General features: G+C 40.1%; 2 protein-coding genes across 2 annotated transcripts; both read left to right on the forward strand.

The window, feature by feature from the left end:
• Positions 1-822: 822 nt before the first annotated feature.
• Positions 823-2,361, forward strand: LOC136246921 (uncharacterized). The gene is made up of 9 exons (XM_066038521.1): positions 823-988; positions 1,037-1,112; positions 1,165-1,279; positions 1,330-1,430; positions 1,482-1,667; positions 1,720-1,787; positions 1,837-1,990; positions 2,038-2,108; positions 2,168-2,361. The coding sequence occupies exons 1-9, from the start codon at positions 823-825 to the stop codon at positions 2,359-2,361; spliced, it is 1,131 nt and encodes a 376-aa protein (XP_065894593.1).
• Positions 2,362-2,485: 124 nt separating this feature from the next.
• On the forward strand, positions 2,486-3,478 carry LOC136250511 (uncharacterized). Its single transcript, XM_066042732.1, has 4 exons — positions 2,486-2,800; positions 2,857-2,919; positions 2,968-3,030; positions 3,084-3,478. Exons 1-2 carry the CDS (start codon positions 2,489-2,491, stop codon positions 2,878-2,880), a joined length of 336 nt encoding a protein of 111 aa, XP_065898804.1. The 5' UTR covers positions 2,486-2,488; the 3' UTR covers positions 2,881-2,919; positions 2,968-3,030; positions 3,084-3,478.
• Positions 3,479-12,349: the final 8,871 nt, after the last annotated feature.

The following is a 12,349-nucleotide window of genomic DNA, read 5'->3' on the forward strand; positions in this document are numbered from 1 at the left end:
TACAAAACAGCAATAAGAAATAAATCAGAAATATTTTTGTAGTATTATTTTTGTAGGAACATTGCTATTATTTTTGTAGGAACATTACTATTATTTTTGTAGGAACATTGCTATTATTTTTGTAGGAACATTACTATTATTTTTGTAGGAACATTACTATTATTTTTGTAGGAACATTACTATTATTTTTGTAGGAACATTACTATTATTTTTGTAGGAACATTACTATTATTTTTGTAGGAACATTACTATTATTTTTGTAGGAACATTACTATTATTTTTTGAAGAAAGAAAATAGATGAAGGTTAAAGCGGATATAGTACCACTACAGTCCAGTGTCACAGTCATATGTGTTTCCCCGAGTATCGTGTTTCTCCGCACACATATCACTAGGGATGCGTGTTTCCCTGACAAAGGCGCTAGTCTGGACGAAAAGTTCCATGTCAGCTGGTATTATTATTATTATTATTATTATTGTTAATTAGCAAAGCCCACTAAGGGCAACACGCTAATGAGCGCTACAATCACATATTATATTACTTACATGTTTCAAGATCTATTGTGTCGATGTTTAGTTAGGAATTTGAAGGGAGTTCTATTGAATAATTGTTCGAGGGAGGAAGGAGTATTTGTACACATCAACTCTTGTTTGCAATTGAGCCGGTTAGCTTGAGAGGATGTTGAGCACGGGTGGAGGACACTGGAGTTAGTGACGGTAAGCAATGATCAGGTATTGCTATAGTACGTTCGCGTTGAGCATGATGTTCATGACGCATTTATTCGTAAGCTCATGTTACGGGCGCGCACTTAATTGTCGAAAATATGGCGTCCAGTGCAGCGTTAGTGAGTGCGGAGCGAAACCCTCTTGGAAAGAGGTTAAACAGCCAAACAAAGTTTCTACTCATGAAGCTATGGAACTACTTTGAGCAAGAAGCGAACAACTCTAAAGTTTCCGTCAACGTGAAGCAGAGAATTTCTAAGGCCACTGGTATTAAATATCTTTGCAGCTGGGTTTGGTATTGATTTCGCCACGTAGGAATTTCAGAGTCATCTATTGTAAGAGTGAGGATGGAGTACCGCAAGAAAGGCGGGTTCTCTACGCCAAGAAAAAGGTACAAAAGTAGTTTGCAGGAGGCTACTCTATTCATCTAATCGTCACGGCAGGTACAAACGTTCACGGATCCGTGTCAATGCAGACAGTTTCGACCGGGATGCAATCAGACGGAAAATACATTCGTTATACGACAAGAAAGAAAATCTATCACTGTCGAAGATTTTGGTGGGTGAATTTGAACGCTCGAGCCTTTGATTTTGTTACTCCGTCTACAGTCAAAACTTCGGAATGATGGTGTTTTCTCCGGGGGAAGAACATCACTTAGAAGGGTATTGAAGGATGTGGGATTCAAGCATAGAACGATTAATGACAAGAGGTTAGTATTGCACCAGTTTGTGTGTTTTTATTTTACTACACATACATGCAGGGTATACTATGAGCAACCCCGCATAGTCCATCAGCGTCATAAATATTTGAGACGAATGAGGCGCAACAGAACTGAAGGGAAACCAGTGGTGTACTTGGATGAGACTTGGGCCAATGCGCATGATGGAAAGTCCAGAGCCTGGGTAGAGGCTGATAAGACTACTGGGGGGACTATAGGAGGAGTCAGGTTGGTTAAATAGCTTTCAAAAGTATGCTTGTTTAACCTAATTTATACATAGCAAGCCATCAGGTAAAGGAGAGCACCTTATTATCTTACATGCTGGAGGCAAAGATGGATGGGTTCCCGGTAATTTTCTATGATGTGAAGTATCCAGTAAACACAGTTGTTCTTTCAGGTTGTGATTGGGTTTTTAAAGCCAAGAAAGGATCTGCAGCTGATTACCATCAAGAAATGAATGCAGAGAGTTTTGAAAGGTGGTTTAAAGAAAAGTTACTTCCAGCATTACCAGCCAATTGTCTGATTGTAATGGACAATGCCAGTTACCATAGGTAGGTATTAGATTTGTCAACTGTAAACATTACTGTGTTAACTGCAGTCGCCACTTGGAGGAGCAACCAAAGCAAAAGTGGCGAAAAGCACAGCTGAGAGAGTGGTTAGATAAGAAACGTAAGGCAGTGTGTATATACTGTCACTGTTTCAGTATGTGACTGTATGATGATTCACAGGTATAGCATATCCAGATAGTTCACTGAAAAGAGATCTGTGGGAAATCATCAAACGAGCAAAAACTCCTCCAAGATATGCTATAGATGAGATAGCTGGAAGTAAAGGTATGTTAAGTGTATACATTGTGGCTCTGATATTTTTCTGGTATGGCTTTTTTCTGGTATACTGTTGTGATCCCAGTTCTTTCGGCTAACCTAATAATAGGCCACGAAGTAGTCAGACTACCAGTTGCACACTGTGAACTGAATCCTATTGAGATGGCCTGGAGTCAAGTGAAAGGACACGTAAAGCGGGACAACAAGACGTATATCAACATTGTTATGGACATTGTTATAGTTTGGCATCTATTTAGGTTTACTTTGACTGAAGTTAAGGAACTGGTTTATCAAGGATTTGAGGCTGTTACATCTGAGAGGTGGCAATCTTTGATAAAGCACGTTCAAGAAGAAGTCGAAGATCATTACTGGGAACAGGATGGACTTCATGAGGAACTTCTAGAACGATTCCTCATTCACGTCAGCAGTGATAGTAGCGATAGTGAAGATGGTGATGGTGGTGATGGTGGTATTATTGACTCCTCCACCACCAGCAACAGTGAGTCCGAGTCTTCTTCTGAGCCTACTTCATCTGATGTAAGATTGTTTGATATTTACAATACTAGTGTTACAACTTGTATGTTGTTCTCCAGGAGTCATCGGATGGCTGGAATTGAACTCTGCAAAGTACATGAAAAAAAAACAACAGATGAAGTGTAAGTGCATGCACTTTCAAAGTTATTGTTACTTTATTATGCTTGCAGAAGGTGAACATACCAGACATTGTGTAAATTGATCAGTGCAGGAGTGTTTAAAAGTCACTAAAGGTATAGGTCCAAATGCATACAAACAGTATTTTATTTAGTGAAACTTTCTGTAGAGTTCTGTGGGAATGTAACTTTGAGAACCAGGTGCTGATTTGAAATGGCTTGTATGGCATGTGCACAAAGTGATGGGAAAAGGATTAAAATGACAAATTGACTAGATGGGAATAGGAGAGAATAAGCAGCTGTGTGGTAAATGTGAAGTTAAAAACATGTTGTTTGCCTCACTTGCAGGTACACCTATGCTGGAAAAAAGTACTTGAGCTGTTATAATTTGGGTTTTTACTCTTAATGGCTGAAAGAGGTTTTTCCCCTGAAGATATGTGGGCCACTTACCTTCTAAATACAATGCAACAGTGGCCCCAGCTCTTCTACTCACGCAACTCTGTTTTACACACACAAAAACTGTTTATTTTTTTCTTGCAAAAGTGTATTACAGCCTCTTACATAACAGATGGTGATATCAAGCGTGTTGAGAGCGGGAGTGTGATGTCTGGCTTCGCCACAGACATGTGTCAACATGAATATCAAAGGGCCGCGCTTTAGAGGCTTCCCCATTGAAAATGTATGGAGAAACTTTGCAGTGTCATAACTAGAGTGTCTTACATTCGAATGAAGCGCTTTTAATATATTTTTAGCGGATTGAGAAGCGCTACGTATCGAGCAATACAGGAGGCCCATGCGATGTAGCAATCGTAAGTTATTAATCGTTTTTGAGGGTTCAGCTCAACGCGAACGTACTATAGTAGGTTCCTGACCGAGGGGTCAGCAACAAGCTGAAAATCTCGTAGGAGCTGCCGAAAATCTGAACGAAAATCTTAAAATCTTCACCTATTTTTTTCCGGATTTTATCCGTAATTGTTTGTTTACTATGTATCACGTGATGTTTAATCGTGGTGACATGTGCGGGACCACGTGTTTCACCTCGTGCTAATCTCGTTATCGAGTTCATTCCGGAGTTCATTTGCTATCAACGGGGCTATCAGTTTCCCTTAAGATCGGGTTAAGATGGATATTAATTCAACATCGTCAAGCTTCCCTTCTGAACAAGAGGAGGAGCGTGATATCAGCAGTAAGCCAATTAGCACCTCGATTAGCACCCCAGGACCCACTACTACTCAGCGTGGAGCTGCAGTCAGTGAAGCCGGGCCGAATGAAGCAACAATCCAATCAGGACTAATAACTGAACAAAGGTGAGTACGCATGCCATCACTGAGTCGAGCATGCCGCTGTCTTGACTGCGAGGTTGCAACTCAATTATCCGCGGAATTATCTGTTTGTAGCTCATCAATTATTCAGTTGAATCCGAGGTTAAATCAAGTCCTGACTCAAAAATGTACTGCAAGTTCGAATAGAGATCACTTGGTACCCCATGAAGCCCCATGTGAAGCTGAATTAAATTCGGAAGCTAATGAATCTTTATCTCAAAAGTAAGAGCACAATAGCTAATTTCAAGCTGTAATAATTACATTTTTTGTTGATTAGACATCAACAAACTAGTAAGCTTTCAACGAACTCCATTTCCTCCAAGATTTCTCATCAAAGACGAAGTGACTCGCAAAGTGAAGTACCTGATTGTGATACACTTGATGACTCGTCCTCCGACTCGTCAGATGAGGTGCAGAGAAATAAAATGAATTTAAGAGTCATGAGACTAATGAAACAGAAGCTTCCACCATACATCGTAAACTGTGTTGTGTCAGCAGGGTTTGATGAAATAGAAGTTCTCTCTTCAATGGATACTAGTGAAAACCCAGGTAATTCTATTGAGAAGATTGAGAAATACATAGAGCGAAAATTTGCTTCCTCTCCAAACCATAATCCATATTCTTCTAGTCCATTTGAATTTTCACCTGGGCACAGAATCAGACTTTGCCATTTTATCAGAGAAGTGAAAACATTATGCCGAAATAAGAGTGATGTCAACGTTTACTCAAAAAGAAAAATGGATTCCCAGTTTGCTAAGGTAAACAAGAAAAGGAAAATAACAGAAAAGCAGACTACTTCTGATGACTCAACTGTTACAGTTCCTACACTTGTTGATGTTTCTAAGCAGGTGAGGCATAATTTACGCACATGGACAAAAAGACAAGAAAAGAGCTACTTGCGGGAAATGCAAGAAGGTGAACATTATTCACTGCATATTGTACCAAAAGGTTGCCCTGGAGATTTTGAAGTATCTATTAGGTGTCTCAATTGTGGAAATTCCATTTTGCTGCAAAAAACCTATCAGTCATTTTCCAATTCCAATTTTTACCGGCATGTCGATTCGTGCATGGATAAAAATAAAGACAAAAGCGAGAAAAAAGATAAGAAAAAGTTCAGTCAAACTTCCTTAGGGGGCTATTTTACAGAGTCTTCAGCTAGCGATGGCAATGGTTCTTCTAGCAGTAGAGTAAGCACACATTCAAGTAATGCTGATAATAGCTTAATTGATTTGACAGCTGTAAGTGCCTTGAAAAATAATTATTCTCAAGCTTTAGCCAGCAGTGATCAATCAGAGAACCAGGTTTTTTAGGTAGCCCCTCTTTCCATACGGAAAGAGGGGCTGAAAAAAAACCATGCCCCCCAGAATGGTCATGGTCTTCTAGAAAGAAAAGGCATCTTGAAGCAGCTGCTTCTAATCCATCACAATCTCTTATAACAGGTTACTGGAAAATCATGAGTACCATAGAGCAATTAGAGCACAAAAATGACACACTGACTGCATTGCTACAACAGGTACGATCTTCGGAGACAACTCCTTATGTGAATTCAGCTAACACAATATCATTTTCCAATATCTTACAAGAATTGATAAAGAATGCAGAGCACAATCATTATAAATATCCCACACATCGAAGGCATTCAGAAATTATGAGAAAGTTTGCAACTGCACTGTTTCTTTTTGCTGGACCTTTGTCATATTAATTTATTCATCAAAACATTCCACAGGCATTACCATGTGTTCGAACTATTCAAACTGCCATTTATTCTGAGTACCAAGTTATTGATGAAGGCTTATTTAGATTTGATCAACTGAAGGAGCACATTGACCGCTACAAAGCACCCCCATTTGTTTCAATAGGTGAAGATGCCACAAGAGTGGTAGGATGAGTGGAATATGACTGTGCAACTGACAGATGTGTAGGATTTGTGCTACCACTGAATAGTGATGGTTTGCCAGTAATAGATGCTTTTGTGGCAGTGTCATTTCCTGCTATGGAAAACATGTTTCGCAAAGTTTCAGTGGCAAAATATGCTTATGTCTATATGGCACAACCATTGTGTCAAAATGTGCCACCATTTTGCCTAGTGTGCTTTGGTACTGATAATAAGTTTTGTGCAGAAGATCTGCTGCCAAGGTGGACATACATCACAAATGAATGTTCCAAGCGTGGCATTACGGTATTAAGCTTTGGGGCTGATGGTGATAGCAGGTTAATGAAATGTATGAAGATATCCTCCTCGTTTGTACCATCATCTCATTCACTGCCAACCAATAACTTATCTTCAACTATACCCACCGCCTGGGAGAATTGGTTTCATATTCAGCCAATAAATATAGCATTCGTTCAAGACACTGTCCACCTTGCTGTCAAGTTGAAGAGCCGTTTACTGAAGCCAAATATTGCTTTACGGATGGGAGATTATACAGCAACGGGAAGTCACCTACAAGCCTTGACAAGAAAATTCCAGAAAGATCAGCATGGATTGCGATTAAGAGACATTAATCATAAAGATAAGCAGAACTTTCAGGCTGTTATAAACATTACAGCAGCTTCACATTTGTTGTCTGAGGTACCACAGAGTGATGCCACAAAATGCTACGTTGAGCTTATGAGATGTGCCACAAATAGCTTTTTAGATCAGCAGCTGGGCCCACTTGAACGAATCGAAGATCTGTGGTATGTTGTATTTTTTATGAGATATTGGCGAAAGTGGTTGATATTAAATAAATCATTTACTCTTCGAGATAATTTTATTACATCGAATGCATATATGTGCATCGAGCTGAATGCTCATGCATTGATTGTGTTCCTGATTACCATTCGAGATCATGTCAATAACAGCAAATGTTTTTTACCTTGGCTTCTTGGATCACAATCCTGTGAAGCTACTTTCAGAGCTGCAAGAAGTATGAGTAGCATATTTTCAACGATGATCAATTTCGGTATGCTCGGATTGCTACGAAGGTTACATCGTTTGCATATTCAGTTAGCCCTTCAGGCTAATTCAGATAAAGAAATAATCTTCCCAAGAGTGATTAAACAACAACGTAAAGCTCAAAGGCTCTCTCATAGTCTTGATTTCACCAATGATGAAATAGATAAAGCAATCGGCAAGGCCAAGGACAAAGCAAAATTAATGGTTGAAAAGCTGGGCATGGCTGAGCTGTTTGAGAAGCATACATTGTGGGGGTCCGATAAAACTATTGTTGGAATAGATGGTGGCAAGGAAAATTTTTTGTGCAGTGTTGATGATGATGGTGATGATAGCGATGCTGAAAATGACGATGTTAATGACAACGGAGCAGAAGAGGAGACTGTTGATGACTCTACTAGTGAGGAGTCTATACACATATCAGATGATATAGGAGCATGTATTGAAAGTGGGTGTATTGATAGCACCCTTCAGGAAAGGCTTGAGCAGAAGAAGAAAAGATTAGCATTTCAGCGCCTGCCTTCTTCAACAATACCAATGTATCAATGTGTTGAAGTACAGAATGACAATCAAAAGAAATCTGTGCGTGCAGGTCAGAGCAAGTTTAATCCTTTTGTTGAAGTACTGACTCATAATCACAAATCTGTTTTAATTCGAAAAACTACTGCCCTTTGGTTGCTCCAAGAAGGGGAGCGACTATCCCCTGATAGAATATTCAGAGTTAGAAGTAAGCAACCTTATTCAGAGAGTTTACCTGGAACTAAAATGGTTGAGCCTTTTGTTATAGGTGATAATGATGTTACCAAAACTCTGGATGTAGTTGTCATAGACCATGAAGGTGAAGATGAAGATAGCAATGTCTCAAATGCATGGCTCAAAATCAAAGGAATGTGTCTGTACAATTCTGACAGAAGAATACTTGCAGATGGCAAATGGCTCTATGGAACACACTTAAGTGCAATGCAGTTTTTTCTGAAAGAGCAGTTTCCGCTAGTCAATGGATTAGAGGACACTGCTTTAGTCTTGAAAAAAGGCAATAAAATTTTACCAGGAAGTGTTCAGGTCTTACATGTGAATGGCAACCATTGGGTTACGGTTTCCACACTTGACTCCAGTGTTGATGTCACCATTTATGATTCCCTACATTTCACCATCTCTGAGGACACTAAAGCTCAGCTAGCCAAACTGCTGAAATCACAAAAGAAAACCATCACTGTCAAATTTGCTAGTACAAACAAGCAGGCTGGTACTGATGACTGCGGATTATTTGCAGCTGCTTACTCCACGTCTCTGGTTTATGGACAGGATCCAAGCTGCCATGTTTATAACCAAGGAGTGATGAGAAAACACCTAATCAAATGCTTTGACGAACGAATGGTTCAACCCTTTCCAGTTATTAGAGCAAGAAGAGCTGGAAGTTCTAGTCTCATCAACATCGGTGTTTATTGTTATTGCAGATGTGTAGATGATGGAGCTCCTATGGTACGCTGTGACAATGAAGAATGTAAAGAGTGGTTTCATTTTAACTGTATCAATACTCAAGTTCAGAAAGGGAAGAAGTGGTACTGTAAGAGTTGTCAAAATTGATCGATGGGGTATTTATATAGCTATGTACACTAATTTCTGTCAACAAGACTGTATTTTTGAACTATATGCTGTAGCATGCAGAGGCTATGTAGCCTCAAGTTTAATGATCACATCACTTATTCATTTGTTATTTTATTTAACCTCATGGTCACAGTAATCGGCATAGCCGTTCTTATCGGAGCAGTAATGTTATTAAAACAGCTATCATGCATTAATGTTAATCCATGCACAAGTTAAAAATTGTGCTGAATAGCTAGCTACAATCACCTCTAGCTCTATACGTAGCTCTACTTTATACAGTGGCATGCAAATAGCTATAATAATTATACAACTCAATAGCACAGAATAAGCACGAAGATTTAATTATTACTTAAAGAGAGAATAAACGTCTTAGACAAAATATACATTACAAGCATACAGGGGCCTAGACACAGGGGTACCATGTGTTGATGGATCAGTACAGGAGCCCTGGCAAGACTTACATTAACTAAAAGTAAATTAAATTACAATACACCAAAAAAAAAAAAATCTATATCTACATATACGTAATACTTAAAATTTACCTAAGGTGGTCTAAAAGATCCCAGCCCAGGGAGGCTCTAGAATTAAAAATTCTGTAAGAACAGGACACAGCAATGCGAGCTGCCTGCTCAAACAAGGATCTTACGGTTTTCTTTGGCACTTCACAAGCAGTAATAGCCACCAAACCATCGAAGCAGTCTCGGTCTCGCCGGGTCCGCGGACACAGGCTATGGGTAAACACCTCGAACAGGCTCTGCCTTCTGTGTACACCCTCCAGTGCCTAACTGGTAAAGTAGATAATAACAATAACACAGTCGCGGTCCTCCATGGCTTTTCTCGCGGCTTTGGATGTATATAGCTACAGTAGATAGTTAATGATTGATCATTCCAAGCATCATAGTTCACTAGCTGGCTTTGTAGTTAGCGTCGGTGAGCTACAACCAGCTGTACAGCTCAGTTTCAGTTTTCATCATAACCGTTGATCACTAGGCTGAGTATACTGAATAGCTTCTCTCGCCTCCTGGACCTCGCCCTGTGACATTAAACAAATATTTAACAATATTGAACGAGATCTTACATACAAGGAGAGTTACTGAACATCGCCTCACGCTGAAACAACGAAAAAATCTCGAGAGAAAATCTTAGAAAATCTCCACAAAATCTCGGAATCTATCAAAATCTCAAAATCTCCTTAAAATCTCAAAATCTCCTTAAAATCTCAAAATCTCCTTAGAATCTCAAAATCTTTAAAAATCTCAAGATTTTAAAATCTCGTAGGCGATTTTACTTTGTTGCTGACCCCCCGGGTATATGTCGCCAGGACGAGATCGGTCAGATGAAATGCCTTGCTCCCTAAGAACACCAGGGTGATCTTGGAGCAAGGCATGGTGTACAACAGACACTAAAGCATTATGACGCTGGATCCTCAAGGGACCATTAGAGCACCCCAGCAGATGATCACCAAACTGGTCAATGACAGATAGACAAGTACAGACTGGTAAAGAAGGGAACAAAGGAATGCCAAGCCACAAACGTAAGCTATAGTAAAATCGTGAGGAGGAATAGCTAGACCCAAAGCAGGCTGTGGAAGTGCTTTAAGCCAACCACTGCTGGTGCCAGAAGAATGTGATAAAGCACGCAGACGTGCTTGATCACGAATGGTGAAACTGCTTACAAGCTGTTTAAAAAGTGAATCATCTAAAATGGCTTGAAGGTCAGTTTGAGAGGAGTTTTGCAACACAGAAACAGACATACCTTCGAAGAAAGCGAGGGAACAATCCTCCCCGGGAAATGGCATAAAAACATCAAAAGTTTCCACTAAACGCGACACTAAAATACGGGAAGAATTACAGGACCCCTCAAATGCAGGAGCAGCAGAACGCTCAGATTCACGTAGGCCCAAGCCTCCTAACCTAAATGGCAAGGTGGCTTGTGTCCAACTACTATCAGAAATTCCACACGGCATTCTCGCAACCTAAGGTCAAAATGTGAGGGAAAGGAACCCAAAGAGGAAGATGGCACACAACGTAAAAGGTGAGTGACCTTGCAAACGCTAAGACAGCTCTTTCATCAAGGAAGCACAGAGCTACGGAGGTGCGAAAATTGCGTTTTCTTTCTTCCTGTCAATATACTCACGGGTGTTACGCGCCGGCTTCTTGGGCCGCACGACACACTACCGTGTGTCTTGATTAACAGGGGCGTAGGGAGGGGGGTTCAGGAACCCCCCCTGTAAAATTTAGACTTCTGCAAGCAGGATCCTAACACACCATTTAGTGTGGCAGGACAAAATGAGTGAGTTGATAAAACTTACATTCATCTCTCAGGGAAGGATTTACAGAGGTAACATGAGCCTTCTTCAAAACTTGTTAAAAAGATCGATATACTCTAATAGAGCAGTCAGGTATATACTCTAATAGAGCAGTCAGGTATACTCTAATAGAACATGCATGTAAATATCCACGTCTATATGAAGTTTTTCAGACATTCCAACATTAAATGCAAAACTTAGCATGACCTTATACTGCTATAGCTTTGGTGTGCAGTGTTTAAAGATATAGAGCTCCAGTAATTTATCATTTTTGTTATGCAAAATTAATTCATGCTATGCATATTTGTATAGCTATATTGTTTTGATTGTCATTTGTATCAGTGGATTCATGGCTCCTATATCACAGTGAGATATAACCATCACTTACAGATTACTATATGTGTCTCTATGTGTTATGCTGTCTGTTTCCACTAGGTGACTTTATCCAGTACTACCTTCATCCCTGGGGCACTTAATGCATCATAATTAATGTACTTTTTGCATAAAATATAGTAATTTGCTGAGTTTTGATTTATTAAAATATTGAAAGTCTCTCAGCGGCTGGGGGCTGCGCCCCCAGACCCCTGCTTCTAGTAACTCAATGCTGGTGCTGGAACCCCCCTTCAAAAAATCCTGGCTACGCCCCAGTGATACGAGCATGAAAGAGCACTGACCTCATCCACGTGCAGCCATATAGCTAGTGCGGTGGATGCACTGTGGCTAATTAGATTGTCCAGTAAAAATATTCATGTACTTGAAAAATGCATTCCTGTCAACTTCTTACTCAGCCTTAGCCTACACTAATAGAGCAAAGCCCAACACACACATACACATACAAACACACACATAAAAGACAATACCTTCAGCTATATACCACTTGCCTACCTGACTGCATCTGTGCGCTAGCTACTCATGTAGGCTGGTGCTAAGAGTCATCGTAAGCATAATCCTTCGAGGGCAGGACTAGTATTATACGTAACTCACAGAAAGCTGTACCATACAGTATCTCATGTGAATGTGTGGGCATGGCAGCCCAATTAAGTATCACCTGTACCTTCACCCACTACATATATTATATCAGAGCTATGGATGGTCTGCCTCCCCAGTTGTCACTAAGTTGCCACTTAACGCCTGGGTAACTGTACTGAGCATCAAACCTGGCTGAAACCTTTCAATTACCAAACTCAGACCACTTATTTTAACTGCCTCATTTACTCTCTCTCCCTCTCTCTCTCTCACACACACATACACACACACACACAC

The sequence above is a fragment of the Dysidea avara genome, chromosome 1 (assembly GCF_963678975.1).
Source record: "Dysidea avara chromosome 1, odDysAvar1.4, whole genome shotgun sequence".
Taxonomy (NCBI): Eukaryota; Metazoa; Porifera; class Demospongiae; order Dictyoceratida; family Dysideidae; genus Dysidea; species Dysidea avara.

Coding starts and splice junctions, on each gene's coding strand:
- LOC136250511 (XM_066042732.1), top strand. CDS start 2,489: ATGGACATTGTTATAGTTTGGCATCTATTTAGGTTTACTTTGACTGAA. Junction 2,801..2,856: donor CTGAGCCTACTTCATCTGAT/GTAAGATTGTTT, acceptor GTTGTTCTCCAG/GAGTCATCGGATGGCTGGAA.
- LOC136246921 (XM_066038521.1), top strand. CDS start 823: ATGGCGTCCAGTGCAGCGTTAGTGAGTGCGGAGCGAAACCCTCTTGGA. Junction 1,280..1,329: donor TATCACTGTCGAAGATTTTG/GTGGGTGAATTT, acceptor CTCCGTCTACAG/TCAAAACTTCGGAATGATGG. Junction 1,991..2,037: donor GACAATGCCAGTTACCATAG/GTAGGTATTAGA, acceptor TGTTAACTGCAG/TCGCCACTTGGAGGAGCAAC.